The sequence below is a fragment of the Stegostoma tigrinum genome, chromosome 37 (genome assembly GCF_030684315.1).
Source record: "Stegostoma tigrinum isolate sSteTig4 chromosome 37, sSteTig4.hap1, whole genome shotgun sequence".
Taxonomy (NCBI): domain Eukaryota; kingdom Metazoa; phylum Chordata; class Chondrichthyes; order Orectolobiformes; family Stegostomatidae; genus Stegostoma; species Stegostoma tigrinum.
This window is the reverse complement of record NC_081390.1, coordinates 7,412,692-7,435,325: the sequence shown is the minus strand read 5'-3', so window position 1 is coordinate 7,435,325 and position 22,634 is coordinate 7,412,692. Positions and strand designations below refer to the sequence as shown.

The 22,634-nt window shown below is 41.8% G+C and overlaps 1 protein-coding gene across 9 annotated transcripts in view; it reads right to left on the bottom strand.

The window, feature by feature from the left end:
- The window catches only part of LOC125467593 (paladin), a 283,522-nt gene that overhangs the window by 26,548 nt on the left and 234,340 nt on the right, over positions 1 to 22,634 (bottom strand). For all 9 annotated transcript variants that reach the window (XM_059640277.1, XM_048563669.2, XM_048563667.2 and 6 more), the window contains one exon: positions 19,057 to 19,212. In XM_059640277.1, coding sequence (XP_059496260.1) covers positions 19,057 to 19,212 — 156 coding nt within the window. The remainder of the gene's footprint in view (positions 1 to 19,056; positions 19,213 to 22,634) is intronic.

The following is a 22,634-nucleotide window of genomic DNA, read 5'->3' as shown; positions in this document are numbered from 1 at the left end:
AATGCCTTGATATCATTCCTAAAGGATGGTGTCCATTATTGAATATTACACTATAACCGAAGGTTACGCAGAGATTTATAAAAGTTCAGAATAATTTCTGGGATAGAAATCAAAACGTGTTATGGCATTCAGAAATTGAACAAACTCAACTCATCGATTTTGCATGTGTTATATGAGTGCCCAAATATATTCCTTACTGATAAAAATTATCCAGGCTATACCAAGACCCCAGAGTGCTTCTGACTGAAACCAAATGGCAAGCTTGACTGCCGGGGAATGTACCCAAACTTATGCTTCCATCTTTCCATTAACACAAAGCTGACTGTTCAGACAATTTTCTGTTAACACTACCTACGTAGCTTTCGGACTCTGGTGCACAATGCTGTATATTTGTACATAAGGATGCCTATGTGGAAGTCAGGCAACTGAACAACACTAAGCTAGCCATACAGTTCAGTGTCACTTCAGCAGGTATTATCCTGGTACCTATGGTGTATCAAATATGCTTGTATCAATTTAAGGTTATGTCTTGGATGCTTATGAGCCCATAATACATTCATACTTCTGCAAACATTCACATAACACGTATGCAAAACATTTCTCTAGAGTGAACAGACTTATACAATTCTTGCATTTAACAAGTAAAATAGCTTTGACTTGTTGAGTGACTTTAACAAAATCAAAATATTGCAATTTGCTTCCAAAAAAGGAGATAAAACAAGTCAGTAAGTAATTGTGAGGGAAAACGTTTCACAGAAATGACCGACAATCTGGTGAAAGGGCCGAAGGGCCTGTTCTGCGCTGTATTGTTCTTGAAAGTGAGGGTTTTGAGGATGATTTTGAAGTTGGAAAGAAACATAAGATCACAGGTGTTTAGGAAGTGAAAGTGGAAATGCACAGTACACCACAGATTTTGAACTGAATGAGTTCAAAAGAATTTTTGATCAGTGCAGACTTTTGGAGTTCAGCTTGATTGACTTGAGAAGTTGAAGATCAACCTTTTTGATTGTTTGTCTCCACCAAGTGATTATATGACCAAGGTATGGCAGGTTAGACAACAATGTGTACACCTCTGCGTCCAATGTACACATTGTGTCTGGATCGAATGGATTGAGTACATGAGAAACAGAAGCAAAAATAGTCCTTTTAGCCTTTTGAGATTGTTCTGGTAGTCAGTAAGATCATGGCTGATCTGATGTAGCCTTAATTCCACTTTCCAGCCCACATACCCCTCCCCCTGCCGGCCATAATTCTTGATTCTCTTGTCAATCAAAAACCTGTCCAGCTCAGCTTTGTATGTATTCAATGATTCAGCCTCCACTGCTCTTGGTGGAGAGAATTCCAAATGCTAGCAACACTAATTCCTCCTTATCTCTACCTTAAATAGCAAACCTTTTATTTTTAAATGGTTTCTTTAGTTCTAAACATCCCAAGAGGGGAAACATCATCTCAACATCCACCCCATTAAGATCTCGCAGAATCTTAAATATTTCAAACAAATTCTCTGTTATATCTTCAAAACTCCAATGAGCTTAATCTGCTCAACCTCTCCCCATCAGGCAAACCCCTCAGGGACTGGATCATCAGTTCTCAAATTCTTTCAATGTTTACACAGTAAACTGTCAGGTTTCAGCAAATGTCATTTGAGGTAACCACTTAAACTTACACAAGAGTGGCAGAGATTTGCACTTTCCTACACTGGAATGGGCAAGACCAGACTTGTATTATGTGAAACATACCACATATAATACAATCCTGTCCTTTTGAATTAGGATTCTTTATGTACTAAAGAATCTGCAGAAGAATTACAAATATAGGACAATAATTGCAATAAGTCAAACAGAATTACACATTTTATACAACTCATTAAATACATTGCATAATGTGCATATTTTTATTTCTGGTTGTGCTCCTGAGATGCTGCTGGGCCTGCTGTGTTCATCCAGCCTCCCATTTTATTATCTTGCATTAAATGATCATTTGTTTGCCTCAAATGCTTATGTACTTCTGTCAGCATTATCTTACCTCCATAACTGGTATCATTAAACTCAGGCAATTATTTAATGCCAGCTAATACCCTCTCTCTTTTCTGCAAGGTTTGCCAAATCAAATTCCAATGAGACACTTTGAGGACAGTTATAGGGGGCCTTTCCTGAGTACTGTTTTGATTCCTCCTCACCCCCAAATCCATCCTCCATTCCTTCTGAGAGCTTACAATTGATCTGAGGTAGGTAGCCAAACCCTGTGGCAGTGCCAGAAGGAACGGCAGCAGATGATGGCAATGCCCCCACCAGAAGCCTAGGATTACTGCGGGAACCCAATGCTGGAGATGGATGAGTGCAGGAGAGGATCATGAAGTGAGGATTGAGAGCAAGGGGTAGGGGAGCTGCTTCACTTGAAGGAAGCAGGGTGGTTGTCAGCAGGACCCTTCTCAACCCCCTTAACCAATGCTGGGTGTCCGCTGAGGGAGGACAGAAGTGAACCTCTTGTGAACCACAGGGCCACTCCACTAATGACTTCCATCCCTCCCCCTTCAAATTCTATCCCATGACTCCTTAAACCCCACACATAATGATGAGACTCTGCTGCCAGACCTCCTCCTCGATCCAAGAGCCTGGAGTCACTTGGGCTCCAAGGCAAGGTGGGTCTGCTTCTGACCCAGCAATGGCCCCCACTTAGTGTGCCTAGGACTACAGATCTACCATGGTCAATACGCTCATTCTGAGGAAGTCACAGAAGTCTCACCTTAAAACATCAGTTTTGCAATCCTGTGGATATCGAGATTGTGGGTATTCTTGCTCCCTGACTTTGAGCTGTCAGAGGGAATGAAATCCACCTCTATGAACTCATCCTTGCGATATTGTCTGATTCTATAAATTTATTTTAAAAATTTTTGGATAAATACTGTTTCTAATTGACCTGATAGATAATCAAAATGCTGCAAAGAAATAAGGAAAGAAATAAAGCTAAGAATGGGAGAGCAAGAACACAACACTTCAACAAAAAGGACACAGTAATCTGTACAGTTGTGCTTCTGTGAAGATTGGTAGGTTTTATTAACAATGAGAGACTAACTCTATTGTTGACCAGCTGACAGTATTCTTTCATAACCTTTGTTAACTGATTTATTGTCATGCATCATTTCCTGAACATGACCTCACCCCCTCAAGTAATGATGGATCTTGCCCTTTCTGGTTTCAAAGGAGACATTGTTGATGACCCAAGTGTTAGTCTGAAGACGTACACACTCGAGACTTTAGAAATCAACAGATCTGTCAGAGAAATGCAATTGTATTGTTTTAGTGGAAGGTTTGTTTTCCGGTCTGGTGCAAAGGGCAGTGCCACAGAAAACATGTGATCTATAGTAAAGAGGCATGGTTCACGTTGATGCAATCAAAATACTATTAAGTAAACACCACTGCCTTATTATTTCAGAGGAAACAAGTCACTGCACATTAGAACATTGCTGAACACAAACAGCTGCTGCGCTGAACAGCAGCTGTTTTTGCACAAATTGGAATTTTGACTTATAATACCAATTGTATCTATTGAGTTGACTGCAAACTGAACGGCTTAAAGAATCATACAAACTTCTCTGAGACTGTATAAAACTTAACCACTTCGTCACCCTCAATGTCTACGTTTTTATGCTAGGATTCTCTGGGAAGCTAGGGATGAGATTCCAGAGCCTTTGGCTTTGATCTTTAGGTTGTCATTGTCTACAGGAATAGTGCCAGAAGACTGGAGGATAGCAAATGTTGTTCCCTTGTTCAAGAAGGGGAGTAGAGACAACCCTGATAATTATGGATCAGTGAACCTTACTTCGGTTGTGGGTAAAGTGTTGGAAAGGATTATAAGAGAGAGGATTTATAATCATCTAGAAGGGAATAATTTGATTAGGGATCGTCAACATGGTCGTACCTCACATACCTTATTGAATTCTTTGAGAAAGTGACCAAACAGCTGGATAAGGGTAAAGCGGTTGATATGGTGTATATGGATTTCAGTAAAACATTTGATATGCTTCCCCATTGTAGCCTATTGCAGAAAATACAGAGGCATGGGATTAAGGATAATTTAGCAGTTTGGATCAGAAATTAGCTAGCTGTAAGAAGACAGAGGCAGTGTTGATGGGAAATGTTCATCCTGGAGTTCAGTTACTAGTGATGTAGCGCAAGGATCTGTTTTAGGACCACTGCTGTTTGTCATTTTTATAAATGACTTAGATGAGGGCGTAGAAGGATGGGTTAGTAAATTTGCGGATGACACTAAAATCGGTGGAGTTGTGGATAGTGCAGAAGGGTGTTGCAGGTTACAGAGGGACATAGATAAGCTGCAGAGGTAGGCTGAGAGGTGGCAAATGGAGTTTAATGCGGAAAAGTGTGAGGTGATTCACTTTCGAAGGAGTAACAGGAATACAGAGTACTGGCCTAATGGTAAGATTCTTGGTAATGTGGATGAGCAGAGAGATCTCAGTGTCCATGTACCCTGAAAGTTGCCACCCAGGTTGCTAGGGTTGTACTTGGAGTATTGTGTACAGTTTTGGTCGTCGCATTCTAGGAAGGATGTGGAAGCACTGGAAAGGGTGCAGAGGAGCTTTACCAGGATGTTTTCTGGTATGGAGGTAAGGTCTTATGAGAAAAGTCTGAGGGACCTGAGGCTGTTTTTGTTAGCGAGAAGAAGGTTAAGAGGTGACTTAATAGAGACATACAAGATGATGAGAGGACTAGATAGGGTGGACAATGAGAGCCTTTTTCCTCAGATGGTGATGGCGAGCATGAGGGGACATAGCTTCAAATTGAGGTGTGATAGATATAGGACAGATGTCAGAGGTAGGTTCTTTACTCGGAGTAGTAAGAGCGTGGAATGCCCTGCCTGCAACAGTAGCAGATTCGCCAACTGTTAAGGGCATTTAAATGGTCATTGGATAAACATATGGATGATAATGGAATAGTGTAGGTTAGATGGGCTTCAGATTGGTTTCACAGGTCAGCACAACATTGACGGCCAAGGGCCTGTACTGCGCTGTAATGTTCTATATTCTATGTACTGTAAAAACCCTTGAATAGGTGCCTTGTTACATAGTTGTTAGCATCCCTGCCTCTTAGTCAGGAGCTTCGGGTTTGAGTGCCAATTGAAGTAATGATGATCAAGGAAGTGCATTCAAATTGGTTTAGTATTAACTTGTTAATCCTTCCAACACGCATGAATGACAGATAGTCAGTCAGCCCTGGTCAGCCATGTTATGGAGAAGAATTGGAGGCTCCACCATCATCATCCACGGCTCCAGGCTACAACCTGCAGGGAAAATTGTATGATGTCACAGCAACTCAGACTCCTTGACAGGCCTGTCGGCAGCCTGGCTGGATTGGATTAGGTTGGTGTCTACATCACACACTTCATTCATCTTCTGGCTTTGATGAATTCAGGACTTCCTTCTTTGCCATACCCATGGTGGAGATCGTGGTGTTATTGATTGGGCCTGCATTTGCGCAGAGAACATTAGAAGAAGGAAAGGCCTGGAGAAAGTCACATTTTACTGAAGGCTGTGTAACCAGATCCTTGATTGTATACTAAGGCTATGGTTGCTGACGAAAAACAGCCCTAGCCCTGGAAAACTCACTTTTTAGTAATGCAACATTAAATTTCTCCATTAAGATCAAATTCTATTTTGAATTGCTCTTTCAAGTTTGTTTGCGTTCTTAGTTGCATGCAGAGAGTTCCTTTCTTGCAGGAAGTTTTCTTTGAAGTCTGCAGTGAGCCACATCTCTTTCCTTGGACCATGGAATTTGGGTCAGAATTACTATGGACTCACACAGCCTTAGAAAATCACCTACAGTCAGACTTCATCCTGTTGCCTTATGACCTCTGGTCCTGACTATACCACTGCAGAGTAAACCAAAATCCAACAGGGGTATCGCTAGCTGCTTATATTTGTGAAAACTCTCATTCCTAAATTTCTTGTTACTAACAAAAAGATAAGGTTGTAGACCTGCTTACCGAGCTGATGTGTTTGATTGCAAACATTTTGTCATCCTGTTAGGTAACGTTGTCAGTGTGCCTCTGGTGAAGCACTGGTGTTATGTCCTATTTGTTATTTATACGCCTTGATTTGCTGGTGTTTGGCATTACTTCTGGTTCTGTTTTTTAGTGGTTTGTATATTGCGTTCAGTTCAATTTGTTTGTTGATGGAGTTCCAACTGGCACTGACAATGTTACTTAGCAGGGTAGTGAACATCTGCAGCCAACACACCAGCTCGGCGAGCAAGTCTACAATCTTGTCCATAATCCGAGCTGCAAATCTTCTCAAAAACTTTAACAAGAAGATAATGGAGAATTAAGACAGGAATTTTCTCATTTTCAATTGAAGTGTTTTATTGAGTGTCTGTTACTTTGACTGCCTTGGCTCAAGCTACTTTTCTCAAATGACCTTCTGCTCTTCACCTAATAAATTACTCAGCTGGGTTCTTGGATATCTTTCAAAAGTGAGGACAGAAGTGTTTGCTTCAGAGATAATGGGAACTGCAGTGATACAATTTTAACCTCACTGCGAAGCCTCTTCCATGGATGCCTAACCTAAAGAAGTTACCCTCCTCCCTCTGGACAAATCTCAGGGGATCTCCCTCCCACTGTAACTCTCTTGTGTTATGTCAGAAGTGTTTGCTCCTGACTGGATCTTCTGTCATTTTATGCACTAGCACAATAATTAAAACCAATTGCAAGCCAGGAACTTCTCCTCACACTGTGGTGCTTGATTGTTATCACTGAGGACGTGGCCCACAGGTAAGGAAAACTTGCTTACTGCTACATGGACATGGACTGGGAGGTCCTGTCATACAGGATGGTGGAGCAGAGGTCCATCCTTTTTTCTGCAGACTGCCACAGTAGGCCACGTCCCCACAACAAGCCAGGCTGGACCCAAATTACAGCCTGGATCAGTGCTGTTTCCACACTGAAAGGAAAGCTTAGCAGTGCAGAAAGAAGTTCCATAATCTTCTGTGCTCTACCTCACATGCACAGGGCTACCACTGAATTACCATGATCACAAATCAGAACATAAAAATAATGTAGGCTGTTAAAATCTGTAATTCCAAAATGTGCTTCCTAAGAGGGGGTTGATACAGACAAAAATAGCTGCGAAAATAAATTAAACAGCTCCATGGCGAGAGAGACCCTTGGAATATTATACTGATAGATGTGAAGGGAGTTTCAAATAACAGCCATTCAAAATGAAGGGAGGTAAGTCAAAAGAGGCTGAACTGTGATCTTTTGTGACATCAGAGATAATGAGGGCCTGACGATCCCCTGCTCAACAGCAAGCCACTCCCAGAGGACTATATCCCAAACTGCACATTTAGTGTTTTTGCCTTTGAAGAATACACAAGGATAGGAGTTAAAAAGCCAGCTTTCAACCTAACAGGAGTTGATTGTGGGGCTGGGCAAGTTAATGCTTACCAGCCTGCATTCAGGCATTAGCTTGCTGTAAAGGCCACAGTTGAAGAACTATTCCTGAGTTACCCCTGTGTTATATGTAAAGACTTTCTTGCTCTGAGTGCTACAAATAAGTTAAAAATGAAACAAGACAACTAAAAGATACTCTCACCCAGAATGCTGGCATTCAATCACACGTCAAAATGACTCAGAACTACAGATCTAAACCAATCTGCAAAACTAAGAATCATGAAACCTATTGTTCACCCACCAATGTCAATGTACCCTCTGGTAACCTCCCTTGTAATGACCACAATATTCAACTATCTGCTCTTCACGAACAATTCAGAGACTAACCCTTATGTCATTCTTTTATCTTTTGAGCTTTTGGACTCACATTTGTATCTCAATTTCACCTCAAACACACTGTATATCGGTGTGCATTCTTAATTCATTCATTTAGTAATAAATAAACATTCTTTTTGTTAATTCAAGAAAGTCAAGTTAAATGGGCTACTTTTAAAAAGTAAGTTAATTTGGGTTTGAAGAAGTCACCTAGAAGGGAAGGGATCCCTTTTCAATTAACCTCACTGCATTCAATTAAGGGGCAGGTGAATAAAGAGAGGAATCCAGTTTATCCCTCCTCACCAAGGAGCTTAACAGTTTGGGGTTCTAGCGTAATAGATTGGGAACTTGTCCACAATCAGGATGTAACATCCACCATTCCATACGTGTCACATCAAGGCTCATAAACTCTCATTATCGCATGCGATAATGTCCACTCAATGGCTTTCACCCACTTCAGTTTAGTTTTCAAATAGTTTTTCAAACTATTAATGCTTCTTGCTTTCTGACCTGACTGCTCATTCACTTGGGGCACCTCACTTCCTCTCCAGCTCATGCATCACTACAAACTGCTCTTCCATCCACTTCCACCATCCTCAACCCTCCCTTTGATTCATGACAGGGAAGATTGGGCCACTATTCAGAACACTGACCTAACTGCAATCCCTGGACTGGCCACACTTGATCTGCAGGACTGACTATGCCATATTTCCTAGACTACAAGGACACGGTTACTCAGATTATCATAGGTGAAAGGATCCACTGGAATGGAATTGGATAAGTCTCTTAACTGACCATCAGACAGGGCAATTTGGTTGCAGCACACGCAGGGTTCTTGTCGAATAAGCTGCTGGCACTTGCGACTGGTGAGACGTTGACATAGCCCAATGCCATAATTGACATATCCTCCCCCATGACTATTCAGTGTTCTAAACCATTATAAGCTACTTGACGCTCCCTCTGTGATAAATTCTAATGCAAGTTCACAGAGGCTGGCAGCCTGTAACTGAGCACCGAAGAACCTCTATGCCATAAAGCGATGTCACCCACACAAAGGCTGACAGCCTTCAAGGAAGTGCAATGTAAGCAGGCCATAAGAGACGAAGCTAAGAACCATAAGATGTATCCCAGGTAGGTGCAAGTGATGCATATGATCATGGCTATTCAATTTTAACCTCAACTCTACATTCCTGTAAATCCCTGATTATTTTTCATTCCTTGGTAATCAAGACTCTGTCCACCTCTATCTTAAAAAAATTTAAAAATTCTGCAGCCACTGCCTTTGGAAGGAGGACATTCCAAAGAGTCACCGACAGAAACATCTTCTCTCATCGCTGTCTTAAAACGGGCAAACCTTTATTTTTAAACTATGACTTCTAGTTCCCGATTCTTCCACAAGAGGAAACATCCTTCCAACATTCACCCAACTAAGTCCTCTCAGGATCTTGCATGTGTCAACTGAGTCATCTCTGACCCTTCTAAATTCCAAAGGATACAGGCCTAACTTGTTGAGCCTTTCGTCAGAAGGCAATTCTTTCATTCCATGTGTTAGTTGAGTAAACCCTCTCTGAAGTATTTTGTGACATTTTGCGCAAAGTGACCCAAACAGAAGCTTTCAAATCGTAGGTGTCCCTGAGCTCCAAAGTAAAGCGGTGAAGGGATGAAGTAATGTAAGAGTTTGTCCAAGAGCAGCCATGGTGATGTGACGAGGTTGGTGTTTCACTGCTATTGACATGTCTAGACAAATATATAGCAGAATGTTGCCTATCGCGTCCGCAGTGACACTGTGCTGAAGGAGCATTTACATGAAGATTTGATAAGCAGCCAGGTAGCCACGCTGATTTACATGTTGGGAATTTGTACAGTTTGATTGCTTGAGGAAGGAGAAGAGATCAGGATGTGTTGCATGAATAAGGCGAATGGATGGGTGCTTTAACAATATGCAAATATATGAAAATAAAGTCAACGCTGCTCAACAGCAAAATCCTGAGGTTGCTGTTGAAGAAAAAATTGGAAAAAATAATATTCTTGATGTTGAAATTCTGATTTTCTCATTGTCTGTAATTTACCTCCTTTCTCACTGTTGCTCATGTTACTATAAGGAGGAGGAATTCCACCACATGTTTGTGGTGTGGGAGATAGGTACAATTCTTGGAAAAGCAGCTGAAAAGGACGTACTATTAGACACAAATTTAATAATAAGGTAGAACAACTGCAGTTGGTGGGGACTTGACAGCTGGACAGTAATTTCTAAAGAATGCACATAAATTCCAGTCTTTTACTGTATGAGCACAGCTGACCAAACCACAGATACTGATTAATATAACAACAAAAACAAAAAATCCAGACTTCATTAGGTTCAACATGTGAAACAGGCAGTGGCAAAAGCTGCAGAATAAGCTGTAAATTCCAACAGGGAACCTTCTGAAACTGCACTTACAGATCAAAGTATAGTAAAACCAGACAGTCAAAACACCTTTCACAAACAAACAAACCACAATATCAATTCTAATTAAGAATCGGCTTCGGCTCTACATAGCATAAACAGCATTCATATGCTAGTCTATTCGAACAGAATGTATAATAAAAGATACTGAAATTATATTTCAATGGAAGAGCAAAATTGCATAATGTGCATGAAGTATTGATTTGAAAAAATATTGCCAGTGCCATGAGGATAAAGCTGTTTTAATTGGTCTCCATCAGTTTGAAATTTTTTAACAATTCACTTTACTAATATCTATCTTCTTCGTCCATGCTGAAAAATTGCCTTTCAAATAACGTCAACATTCCTGCATTTGCAACATGGACAACCAAATTGAAACATTAAGATTCATGTTTAAATTTCTAGATTGAAAGTAAAACATTACCATGAATAAACAATACGTTGAATGAATGCTGGCCAGAGCAGATGAGGCAAAAACCCTAAATCAGTGTAACAATTGGATGCGGCAATGATAAGGGACAGTAATCTTAGGGGCAGCAGGGTGGCTCAGTGGTTAGCTCTGATGCCGCTCAGCGCCATCGACCCGGGTTCGATTCCAGCCTCAGGCTGTGTGGAGTTTGCACGTTCTCCCTGTGCCTGTGTGGGTTTCCTCCGGGTGCTCCGGTTTCCTCCCACAGTCCAAAGATGTGCAGGCTAGATGGAATGACAATGCTAAATTGCCCAAAGTGCCCAGGGATGTTTAGGTTAGGTGATTTAGACATGGGAAATGCAGGAATAGGGGAATGGGTCTGGGTAGGATGCTCTTTGGAGGGGCAGTGCGGACCTGTTCAGCTGAATGGCCTGTTTCCACACTGTAGGGTTCTATGATTCTTAACTATCCATAATCATCTTGTGATCTTAAGTAGAAAGGGATGCAAGGAGAAGAATTCAAATACCATCAAAAAGATTGGAATTTGACTTATTTGCACCCATAAGTTTGACTGAAACAATTAGGGGAGAAAAAAAGCAAGTTGTAGGGCATTGTGGAGACAGCTTCTTCCTCATGGTTATCACACTTTTGAACAGACTTCTCAACTGTTAATGTTGATCTCTCTCTCTCTCTCTCTCTGCACCTTCTCGGCAGCTGTAACACTGTAATCTGCACTTTGTTCTGCTACCCTGATGTACTTTGTATCATACAATCAGCTTGTATAGCATACAAAACAACATGTACCAATATAAAGTGAAACGTGTGACAACAATAACTCAAACTCAAAATCTGACATCCATTTCCCACCTAAGAAACAGGCTGCTGTCTATGGAAAAGCAAAACACCAATCAAGTACACTCATTTCCTCACCCAAAACACCTTTCAAGAAGGCTTCTAAATGGATATTGAGCCTACCCAAAACAAATGGGTAGACTGCTGGGATTGCAATATTTGAAAGAATTGAGCAGATCTATGCCAATAAAAATTCTCTTGCAAAATTTATATTTTGACAGTTTATTTAAATTTTTTTTTACAGATGGCAATAGCAGAAATACTCCCTTGATGCTCTCAAAAATATTCTAGCCAGGCTGCTGAATCATCCTTACTCATAACTACTCCTAGTTCATCATTCCAGTTGGTGGCCTGCATTATGTTGGCCCATCAATTTTGTTCACCACATTAATGAGATACAGTGAGGCAGAGAGTTGGCACCTGCAGCTTACTAGAAGAATGTTTATGAATATGGACCATTTGGTATACAACCTGAAAATCTCCTCTGCTGTTAGGGATTACAGAGTTATTAACCAGTTGAGCTAACATTATTGATGACATCACTCCCCTGAGTAAATGGTATCTTGGAAGGGTCATGGGAGCCATAGTGGTTTTGTCACTAGATGTGTAATCTAGTAACTTGGACAATAATTCAAAGTTTGAATCTTACTGTAGCAGTTTTGAATATGCTTCTATGAGTGAATTAATGAGTATTTGAATTCAGTTTAAAATATAAAACTAATAAAAAAAAAGTACAGAAATTTCTGGTGAAAGTCAGCAAATCTAGCAGCATCTGTGCGGAGAAAGCCAATTTACCGTTTTGAGTCCAGTGACACTTGGATAAAAAAATGAATCCTGAAAAGGAAGGGGCATTTTGTTCTAGTTCACTAATATTTCTTAAAGAAGTAAAGCCCTCATCCCTACCCAGTTTGGTCTATGGGCACCTTCAGTCCCACATCAACCTGATTGTCTTCTGATTGCCCTCTCAAATGAGCTACCAAGCCCCTCAGGATGGCCCAATGGTAACTTTCATTGGATGGCGCAAGGTTATGACAGAGAGACAGCAGGAAGCCTGGCCAGATCAGACTCACTTACACTGGATTCATAACACACTGACACTAAAACATTGTTATGGACATTCAAAATTGCTTAACCAGACTTCACAGACACCAAATTTATAACTTACATAAAAAGTAGCAATGTATTACTAATAAATGTGACTTCAGCAGGTTGGTTTACAAGGCAATCTAATTAATATCTACTATCTTAGCCCAATTTTCTCTGATCACCAACCTCCCACGCACACACCAACATAGTTTAGCGATAATTTTTTTCAAAAATTCTAAGTTGCCAGTGTGAAAACGGTTTCAACAATGAATAGCAAGCCCTCATGAAATCCAGGGCAGCACGGTGTCTCAGTGGTTAGCACTGCAGCCTCACAGCGCCAGGGACCTGGGTTCAATTCCAGCCTCGGGCGACTGTCTGTGTGGAGTTTGCACATTCTCCCCATGTCTGCATGGGTTTCCTCCGGGTGCCTCCCACAGTCCAAAGATGTGCAGGCTACGTGGATTGGCCATGCTAAATTGCACGTAGTGTTCAGGAATGTGTGGGTTATAGGGGGATGGGTCTGGGGGGGATGCTTCAAGGGGCAGTGTGGACTTGTTGGGCTGCATGGCCTGTTCCCAACTGTAGGTAATCTATTCTAATCTAACGCATTATCGGAATGTAGGCTTGTGACTTGCTTGAATTCCAAAGTCACTAGTCAACGCAAACAGTATCTGCAGACCTCCAGAGACATTTCCATATTTATTATTGTATGGGGCTCTGTTCTCAGGACCATTAATAAGTCACTAACTGGAGAGGGCAAAAAGAAAAAAAAGACCTACAGCTTCCAAGACAATATTACTGCATGCCCACAAACACAGTCAAATCCCAGTTCACCCTTTGCTTTCTCTTTCTTTTCAGTATTTTTTGGGGTTGGCTGACTAGCATTGGTCCTCTCCTGATTGACCAGTTCATCATCTAACCAGTTGCCAAGGATGTCCACTTCTAATGGAATACCCTGCAACTCATATAGTCCATTTGCTACATTTTCCAATGTTGTGTCTGTCTGAAGTCCAGTTGGGCTTGAGCTAGTAGGTGCCATTGCATGTTTACATCATAAATTCCACATACCAAAAGGTCTCTCAGCATCTCATAAAGGATTAAAGCAAAGTCAGATGCCTCTGCTAGTCGTCTTAACCTGGTTCCCAAATTGTCGAGTAAAGCCAATTACATCTCAAAATTACAGGAGGCTTGGGGCCAAAATATCCCTTAATTAAATCTGTCAACTCTTGAAAGGTTTCAGTATTTGGTGCCTCAGGGAAAGTTAGGATCTTAATCACTGAAAAGGCTGTGGATCCACAAGCTGTCAACAGCTTGGTACTTTTCATCTTTCCATCTGCCCCAATGTTGTTTACCCTGAAAAAAATAACACGTACTTTCCACATACTGGGCCCAGTCTTCAACGGCAGGATCAAACAAGTCAAACTTCCCAAACAACGGCATGATGCCGGAAATGCTTATCCCAACTCAAAGACGACTGTTGCAAGCAAATTATTTCAGGAGTATGCTTACTCTCGTTACCACTGAAATAACTCCACAGAGACCAGCATCCTGTCACCAAGTTAACAAAGTGTGGAGCTGGATGAACACAGCAGGCCAAGCAGCATCTCAGGAGCACAAAAGCTTCTGCAGTTCCTATTCTCTCTGATCACAATTTTAACCTCACTGCGAAGCGTCTTCCAGGGATGCCTAACCTGAAGAAGTTACCCTCCTCCCTCCGGAGCAACCTCAGGGAATCTCAAGCTTTTGTGCTCCTGAGATGCTGCTTGACCTGCTGTGTTCATCCAACTCCACACTTTGTTATCTTGGATTCTCCAGCATCTGCAGTTCCCATTATCTCTCCTGTCACCAAGTCACCCTTTACACTGGACCAGATTAATAGCCCCAAACAGTAAACTCATATTCTATGAGGTCCATCTGGCTGATTTTATATGACATCATAGAGCTTGAAAATTACTGACACTCCCAACAGCCTGATTCAATGGTACCACCCAGAAACAAATTTGAGTTAAACTGCTGCTGGTGGAAACACTGGTATTCTGTATTCTACATGTGCATTAATCGATCAAACATAGAAACATACAAAATAGGAGTGGGAGTAAGCCTTTAAGCCCCATGAGTCTAGTCTACCATTTAATATGACCATGGCTGATCATCCAACTCAGTACCTTGCTCCCCCTTGTTCCCCATGCCTTTTGATCCCTTAGCCCCAAGAACTATATCTAACTCCTTCTTGAAAATATGTAATGATTTGGCCTCAGCCACCTCCTGTGGCAGAGAATTCTACAAAGCTCACCAATCTTTGGGTGATGAAATTTCTCCTCATCTCAGTTCTAAATGGCTTACCCCATATCTTTAAACTGCGACCCCAAGTTCTGGACTCACAGTCATCTTTCCTTTTAGTCCTACTGAAATTTTATAGATTTCTAGACGACCCTTCCTCGTTCTTCTAAACTTCTGTGAATACATTCCTAAAATATTTAGTCTCTCTTCCTAAGTCAGTCTTGCCATCCCAGGTGTCAGGCTGGTAAACCTAAATTGCACTGCTTTCATAGCCAGAATGTGTTTCCTCAGATAAGGCGAACTAAATCTGTACACAATGATCCAGGTGTGAGAGTGTCATAGGAGGATCAGTGAGTAGTACGTAAGAGACAGACAATAGAAACATTCAAAGCCATTAAATACCAAAAAATGCTTAATGACATCATGCGTGCAAAATTAGAAGCACAGAAGAGGATCAAAGGCCTCAAATGCCCACTCCACTTGCTGTAAACGAATCTTTTCGATCTCAACAAAAGTCGCTGCTCAAGGCAATTTGGGCTGAATGGTACAATTCTGAATTAACTAAGCTACCCACACGTGTGAGAATTCTAATAAAAATTAGCAATTTTAGTTTAAGTAAAGTGATGTTGTCAACGTGACAAATGAACACATCAGATGGCCTTAGACTATGTAATTCCAAGACATTGGCTTTAATAACATACACTATACTAAATGTCATCTTGGTTTAATATTTGTGGTTGTGTTTGAGAGGAGCAAAGCTTGAAGAAATCAAACAGTTAGGAAATCATAGTTTTCTATCCACTTGAATCAGATTCTCACTGCTAGGGGAATTGAGCTGTAAGTTCCTATTCCAACTGATCATTCACAAACATTCTTGACAGTAATGTCTTTAAAAACTGAGAATATTATCTGAGATGTTATGGGTTGGTACTTTACAGGGCTTCTTTGCGTAAATAGCTGAATAAGCAGATTGTGATAAAAAAGATCTATTTTATTTGGCTTGATAAGAACAAAAGGATAGTCGATTAAGGCTATGCCTCATCCTTCATAAACGGCCATTTGATAGGTGATTGTAACCAATTATTCAATGAAAGCAACTGATTACTCAACGAAACAATGTGCAGTAACTCAAAAACCAGTTGAAGAACAACTACTAATGGATTGTCATTATGGTTTTCCACCATTTCCCCGATAGGTGGGCTGAACCTGCATCAGTTCCTTGTCTCTGGGATTTTCTTAGCTGGGGTGCAACCAGGGGTATGAAATGAAAGGAAGCATTGCTGATAATACTTCAGATTTCTGGCTTCCAACAACAACTTGCATTTTTAACTTTATTTAACATAAAACATTCTACAGAAACAGAAGCCAAAGCTTGCAAAGATCTACCATCAAACATTGTTGCAGGAGACTTACCTAATGGCTCACAACATGCACAACATTTTTTAAAAAAAGCTTTCTGTAGTTTGACAATAGCAACTGAGCATTTTTACTTCTGCTCTCTACATTCCCACCAGAACTCAGTGCAGTAGGTCTGTGGTTAGCAATGCTGCCTACTGTCTGTCTGGAGTTTGCACATTCTCCGTGTGTCTGCATGGGTTTCCTCTAGGTACTCCAGTTTCCTTCCACAGTCCAAACATGTGCAGGTTAGGTTGCTTGGCCGTGCTAAATTGGCCATAGTGTACAGAGGTCTATAGGTTAGGTGGGGCAGCCATGGAAATGCTGGGTTACAGGGATAGGATCGGGGTGGGGAAAAGTGGGTCTGGATGGCATGCTCTTCAGAGGGTCAGTGTGAACTAATTGGGCTGAATGGACTGCTTCCACACTGTTGGGGTCTCTATGATTTCTTAGTAAAAGATGGTATTCTCCCACAACACACAAGAAACAGAAGTCATCCAAATGATCAAACAGATATTTAAGGAATACCCATTTCAATCACTGTACTATTCATGAAAGCAATAATCACCATTATCTCAAAAATCAGACAAATCAATCTTGCAGCAAAAACAGAAATTACTGGAGAAACTCAGCAGGTCTGGCAGCATCTATGGGGAGAACACAGAGTTAATTTTTCCAGTCCTGTGACTTCTGACAAAGAGTCACCGGACTCGAAACGTTAACTTTGCATTCTTCTGACAGATGCTGTCAGACCTGCTGAGTTTCTTCAGCAATTTCTGTTTTTGCTTCAGAAATCCAGCATCCACAGTTTCTTTCTCATCTTTACAGGTTCTACTTGCAACTGGACTCCAAATAGAATCTTTTCTCATTTCTTCTGCTTTCACTGTTCTAGATATTGTAAGAGTAACTTTTGAAATCTATAATACATCAGAAATGTTTTAAAAAGCAAGAGAAAATGTATTACAATTAATAAATCTTGCGAGGGATAAGATACATTATGATTTCAAGTTCCATTAAATGGAGGTGAAAATTGATTTGTAATCTAGCATATTTTCTGTGGTTGTGGGCACAGTTACTGTAAAGAAGTGATTACAACTGTGGGCAAAAACCCCACCCAAAAGCGTACATATTGATTCTCACCACAGAACTGATGGTGCATTTGGTCAATTTAGCAATGTGAGTAGAGCTAGCAAATGATATTGCAGGCACTGACATATCAGAACTGGTAGCAATGATGGAAGTTCATTGCCTAGTTCACTGCAGTGTCTGGGAGGGAGCACAGCTTAGGTGAAAGATGTTGCTGTAATAGTATATTAAGTAATCACTAAACCACAAAATAACAGGAGGTTGGCATTTCAGCGACAGGCATCAGACGGGAGTGGTGATGGCCTAGTGGTATTGTCACTGGAATGTTAGTCCAGAGACCCAGATAATGTTCTGGGGACCCAGGTTTGAATCCCACCACGGCAGATGGTGGAATTAAGGGTCTAATGATAACCATAATGCATTGTCAATTGTTGCAAAAAACCCATCTGGTGTTCTTTGGGGAAGGAAACTGCCATCCTTACCTGGTCTGGCCTACATATGACTCCAGACCCAAAGCAATGTGGTTGACTCTTAACTGCCTTCTGGGCAATTAGGAATGAGCAATAACTGCTGCCTGGCATTGAGATGCCCTCATCCCACGAATGAATTAAAAAAAACACAGACCAAAGCAGGCTACCAAACAGGAAGACAGTCTCTACATGTGTCAGAGTTTGGTTCCAGATTTATTTGAAAAAAAGTAAATCTTCTCATTGTCTGGACATATTTATATGCTGAAACTGAAATAGCAATGCGTCTCTGCAGGAGCACTCACGACTGAAAAGGACTTAAGCGCTAATATACCAAACGTCACCATCACATTGGACCTGATAAAATTATAGGCACTTGTTTAACTAACATGTACTTTTCTTTCAGAACCTGGATTCTTTTTGCTTTGTTATCATTTCAACCTGTGCAGCAGTTTTTTCTCAACTTAGATTTCTGACAGTGTGACTCATCGGAGATGTCAGATGCAATAACAGAATACACAACTCCCTGAGCTCAGTGTGGTTCTTCACATTTACAACGCAGATTGCAATCTTTCCATTCCAACATTCTTCATTTCCTGCACCTCACTAGAGCAAGCAGCGCTAATCTCAAAAACCTCAGTGGCTCGTTCTTGACATCATATCATTCACTGGTGTACTGTCCAAAAGGCAAACTATGGAAAAATGTGGTGGTGGTACAGTGGTGTCAAAATAATTCCCATGTGTGCTGTTGCAAAGCAGGCAGCTCAGCAGGAACATAAGCTCTCAAAATGTGAAGTTAGTACAAACTGTAACATTAGCTCTGGCTGCCATATGCACTGTGATGATGTCTCAAACTAGTCACTTAGCCTCAAACAGAAATATTGTGAGCAGGCGCAATACTGTGATTGAGAAATAACTATCATGTTAATTTTAACCATTCTCAAGGTGCTGGCATCCAAGAATTCAGTGAAGAGCTGAAGGAAACCACCTCCCAGTCCTGGAAAAATTATCCAGCTCCCAAACCAAGACAGTGATCGCCTATATGAGCTTTTCTTCAAAATGATGAGGCAGCTTTCTAGCTGATCTTGTGGTCAGACAGTGCAAGACTGACCAAAAGTTATACTGGAAATACTCTTATGTGTTCACTGACCAATTAGTTTTCAAGACTCTTTACTCCCCTGTTTGAAATCCCAGATTATCTTGCGAAGAAGAAAAATAAGTTTAAACAATATCATCCCTGCAGAGGCCTTTTCTTTTACCTCATACATCCAAGTGCTGAAGGGTCTTTGCCAGGAATCTTGCTTTTCCAAATGCAAGTAGGTATTGAAGAGGATGAGGTAAATGTATCGCTCCAGGTACTGCAAACTTCGCAGCTGTAGCAACTGCTTTTCCTTCTCAGATTTGGCTGTTTTAATCTGCAATAAGCAAAACAAAATTGCCACATTTAGGAAGGGATACAGAAGCTCAAAAACCTTTATTCAATTTAAAAAGGAAAGTTCACTTCAACTGAGTTTACAACACAGATAAACTGTCTCCTGAAATTAAGTTGAAGAAGCCCTTTATTGAACAAGCAGTTGACATTTGCTCAGCAAGCCCAATATCAGCCAAGGTCCAACTCCACCTCCTTCAAGCCACCTGCAATCACTCACTCCACAAATCTCCTACAGCTATAGTCATATTCCCAAATCTCACATTCCAACATTTGTCCTGGGAACTCTGACGCACTGAAATATGAATAAAAAAAAGGAGGCACACTTCTCACAATAAAAAAATTCTTGAATTGCCTGACCACAACTGCAGGCAAACAACGCCATGCCCATGGTGGCATTCACTGATGGCCTAAGTGCATTAATAAAAAACTCACAGCTTAGGCCAACAGGTAATTTGACTGTTCCTTTTCTCAAATGATCAGTCTTTTGACCTTTCAAGGCACAGTGACACAGTCTAACACCTCTTAACCAGCAACACAAATTGGATTGATTTCTGTGGCAAGTGAAAGGATATGGGTTACTGAGGAAATCCAAAATGCTGGATCTGGATCTGGAGCAGCTGGTCATTATACATGTTAGCCTGAACTGGGAGTTTCACCAAGTTACTACATATCGGGAGGACAATACAAATGATCCTGTCATCTACCCCATATCCTCACATTCATTCTTGCCACCAGGAGTCACTAGATGAGGCGGAGTTGGAATGTGAACAGATTATTATACTCCTCTCCCTGATCTCTGAGGCCAGTGGCAATACCAAAAGTCAAAACACTGTGGTTCCTGGAAATCAGAAGTAAACACAGACTGCAACAGAAACGGAATTCTGAGGAAGAATCATACAAGACTCGAAACATTAACTGTTTCTCTCGCCAGAGAAGCTGCCAGACCCAAGACATTTTTCCATCCCCTCCCGTGTCTGCTTTCCGGAGAGACCACTCTCTCCGTGACTCCCTTGTTCGCTCCACACTGCCCTCCAACCCCACCACACCCGGCACCTTCCCCTGCAACCGCAGGAAATGCTACACTTGTCCCCACACCTCCTCCCTCACCCCCATCCCAGGCCCCAAGATGACATTCCACATTAAGCAGAGGTTCACCTGCACATTTGCCAATGTGGTATACTGCATCCACTGTACCCGGTGCGGCTTCCTCTACATTGGGGAAACCAAGCGGAGGCTTGGGGACCGCTTTGCAGAACACCTCCGCTCAGTTCGCAACAAACAACTGCACCTCCCAGTCGCAAACCATTTCCACTCCCCCTCCCATTCTTTAGATGACGTGTCCATCATGGGCCTCCTGCACTGCCACAATGATGCCACCCGAAGGTTGCAGGAACAGCAACTCATATTCCGCCTGGGAACCCTGCAGCCATATGGTATCAATGTGGACTTCACCAGTTTCAAAATCTCCCCTTCCCCTACTGCATCCCTAAACCAGCCCAGTTCATCCCCTCCCCCCACTGCACCACACAACCAGCCCAGCTCTTCCCCCCCACCCACTGCATCCCAAAACCAGTCCAACCTGTCCTTGCCTCCCTAACCGGTTCTTCCTCTCACCCATCCCTTCCTCCCACCCCAAGCCGCACCCCCAGCTACCTACTAACCTCATCCCACCTCTTTGACCTGTCCGTCTTCCCTGGACTGACCTATCCCCTCCCTACCTCCCCACCTATACTCTCTCCACCTATCTTCTTTACTCTCCATCTTCGGTCCGCCTCCCCCTCTCTCCCTATTTATTCCAGTTCCCTCTCCCCATCCCCCTCTCTGATGAAGGGTCTAGACCCGAAACGTCAGCTTTTGTGCTCCTGAGATGCTGCTTGGCCTGCTGTGTTCATCCAGCCTCACATTTTATTATCTTGGAATTTCCAGCATCTGCAGTTCCCATCATCTCTCAAGCTGCCAGACCTACTGAGTTTGTCTAGGCATTCTCTGAGTTTGTTTCAGTGGTAGTACATCTCCCCATTATCCAGAAAAAGAAGAACTTTAGGTTCAAATCTTTTACCTTCCCAATCTCCACATTTTAAGAGTGAGTGTCGGGACAAATAAGATTTGCGAATTATGAATCCAAGAATTAGCCTGCTGAAATAACCATTTAAATCCAATGAAAACAACAAAGTTCAAACAGTAAGGATAATGTCAAAATTTGATAAGGACTATTGTAAGATTCATTTTCAATAAATTATTTTAATAATGATGTAAGCTTAAGGGCGGCACTGTGGCTCAATGGTTGGCACTGTTGCCTCACAACACCAGGGGCCTGGTTCAATTTCCCCCTCGGGCAACTGTGTGTGATGTTTACACATTCTCCCCCTGTCTGCGTGGGTTTCCTCTGGGTGCTCCGGTTTCCTCCCACAGTCCAAAGATGTGCAGTCCAGGTGGATTGGCCATGCTAAATTGCACATAGTGTTCAGAGATGTGCACATTAGGTCGGTTGTAGGGGGATGGGTCTGGGTGGGATGCTCTGAAGGTTGGTGTGGACTTGTTGGGCCGAAGGGCCTGTTCCCACACTGGAGAAGTTCTATGGATTCTATGGATAAGCACCACTCAAAAGATGATGTCTTGTTATGCATAGACATAAAAGCTCAGGATCTCAAAAGGAGTGAAATCTAACATTGGATCTAGTTCAAGGTCTCTGTAACAATGTCTACAATATTGATGCAGCCAGCATCTAACATGCAATAAATTATGGGCAGAATCTTATAAGGACGTGGAGGATGTGGGCAATGACAAGAAATGTGTCAGAATTGTGCAAGAAATATGGCAAGGCCGATCTCAATTTTGGGAAAAACACAATGCATCTTTTAATTAAGTTCTGGATGCTGGGAAAGATATTTACAAGGCAGCAGACAGTTGCCTGTCAAAAGCCATTACTGCTTGTTAACAACCTCATCAACTGAACATCTTGCCTTCTTAATATGCAGCATAATACCCTACCACTGGCATAAGCAAACTATATGCTCAGGATTCTCAACATGAAAGTCAGGACAGGTACCTGGTAACTTCAGCTCACTGGTTATTTCAAATGATGGACACCAGATACCAACATCTCAGGGCATTGATCTATGGGCATTGGCCACAAGTAAATCAGTCCATGTAAATCTACACCACACATGTGCGAAATGTACCATGATGGTTCACAGCAGTCATTAGCATAGTTAAAGGATTGAGTGATTAGCTGCAGGGTCCAGGGTGAATGTGATGTTCAGGTTGGGTGAGACAAAGATTAACCAGCAATAGGATGTTCATTCTCTCCCAGGTATTAGCTGTTGCCTCTATCTGTTAGAATATTTTATGGAGTTCAGAGAAACCTCTTAGAAACTTGGTATTTCTCCAGACTGTTCTAAGAAT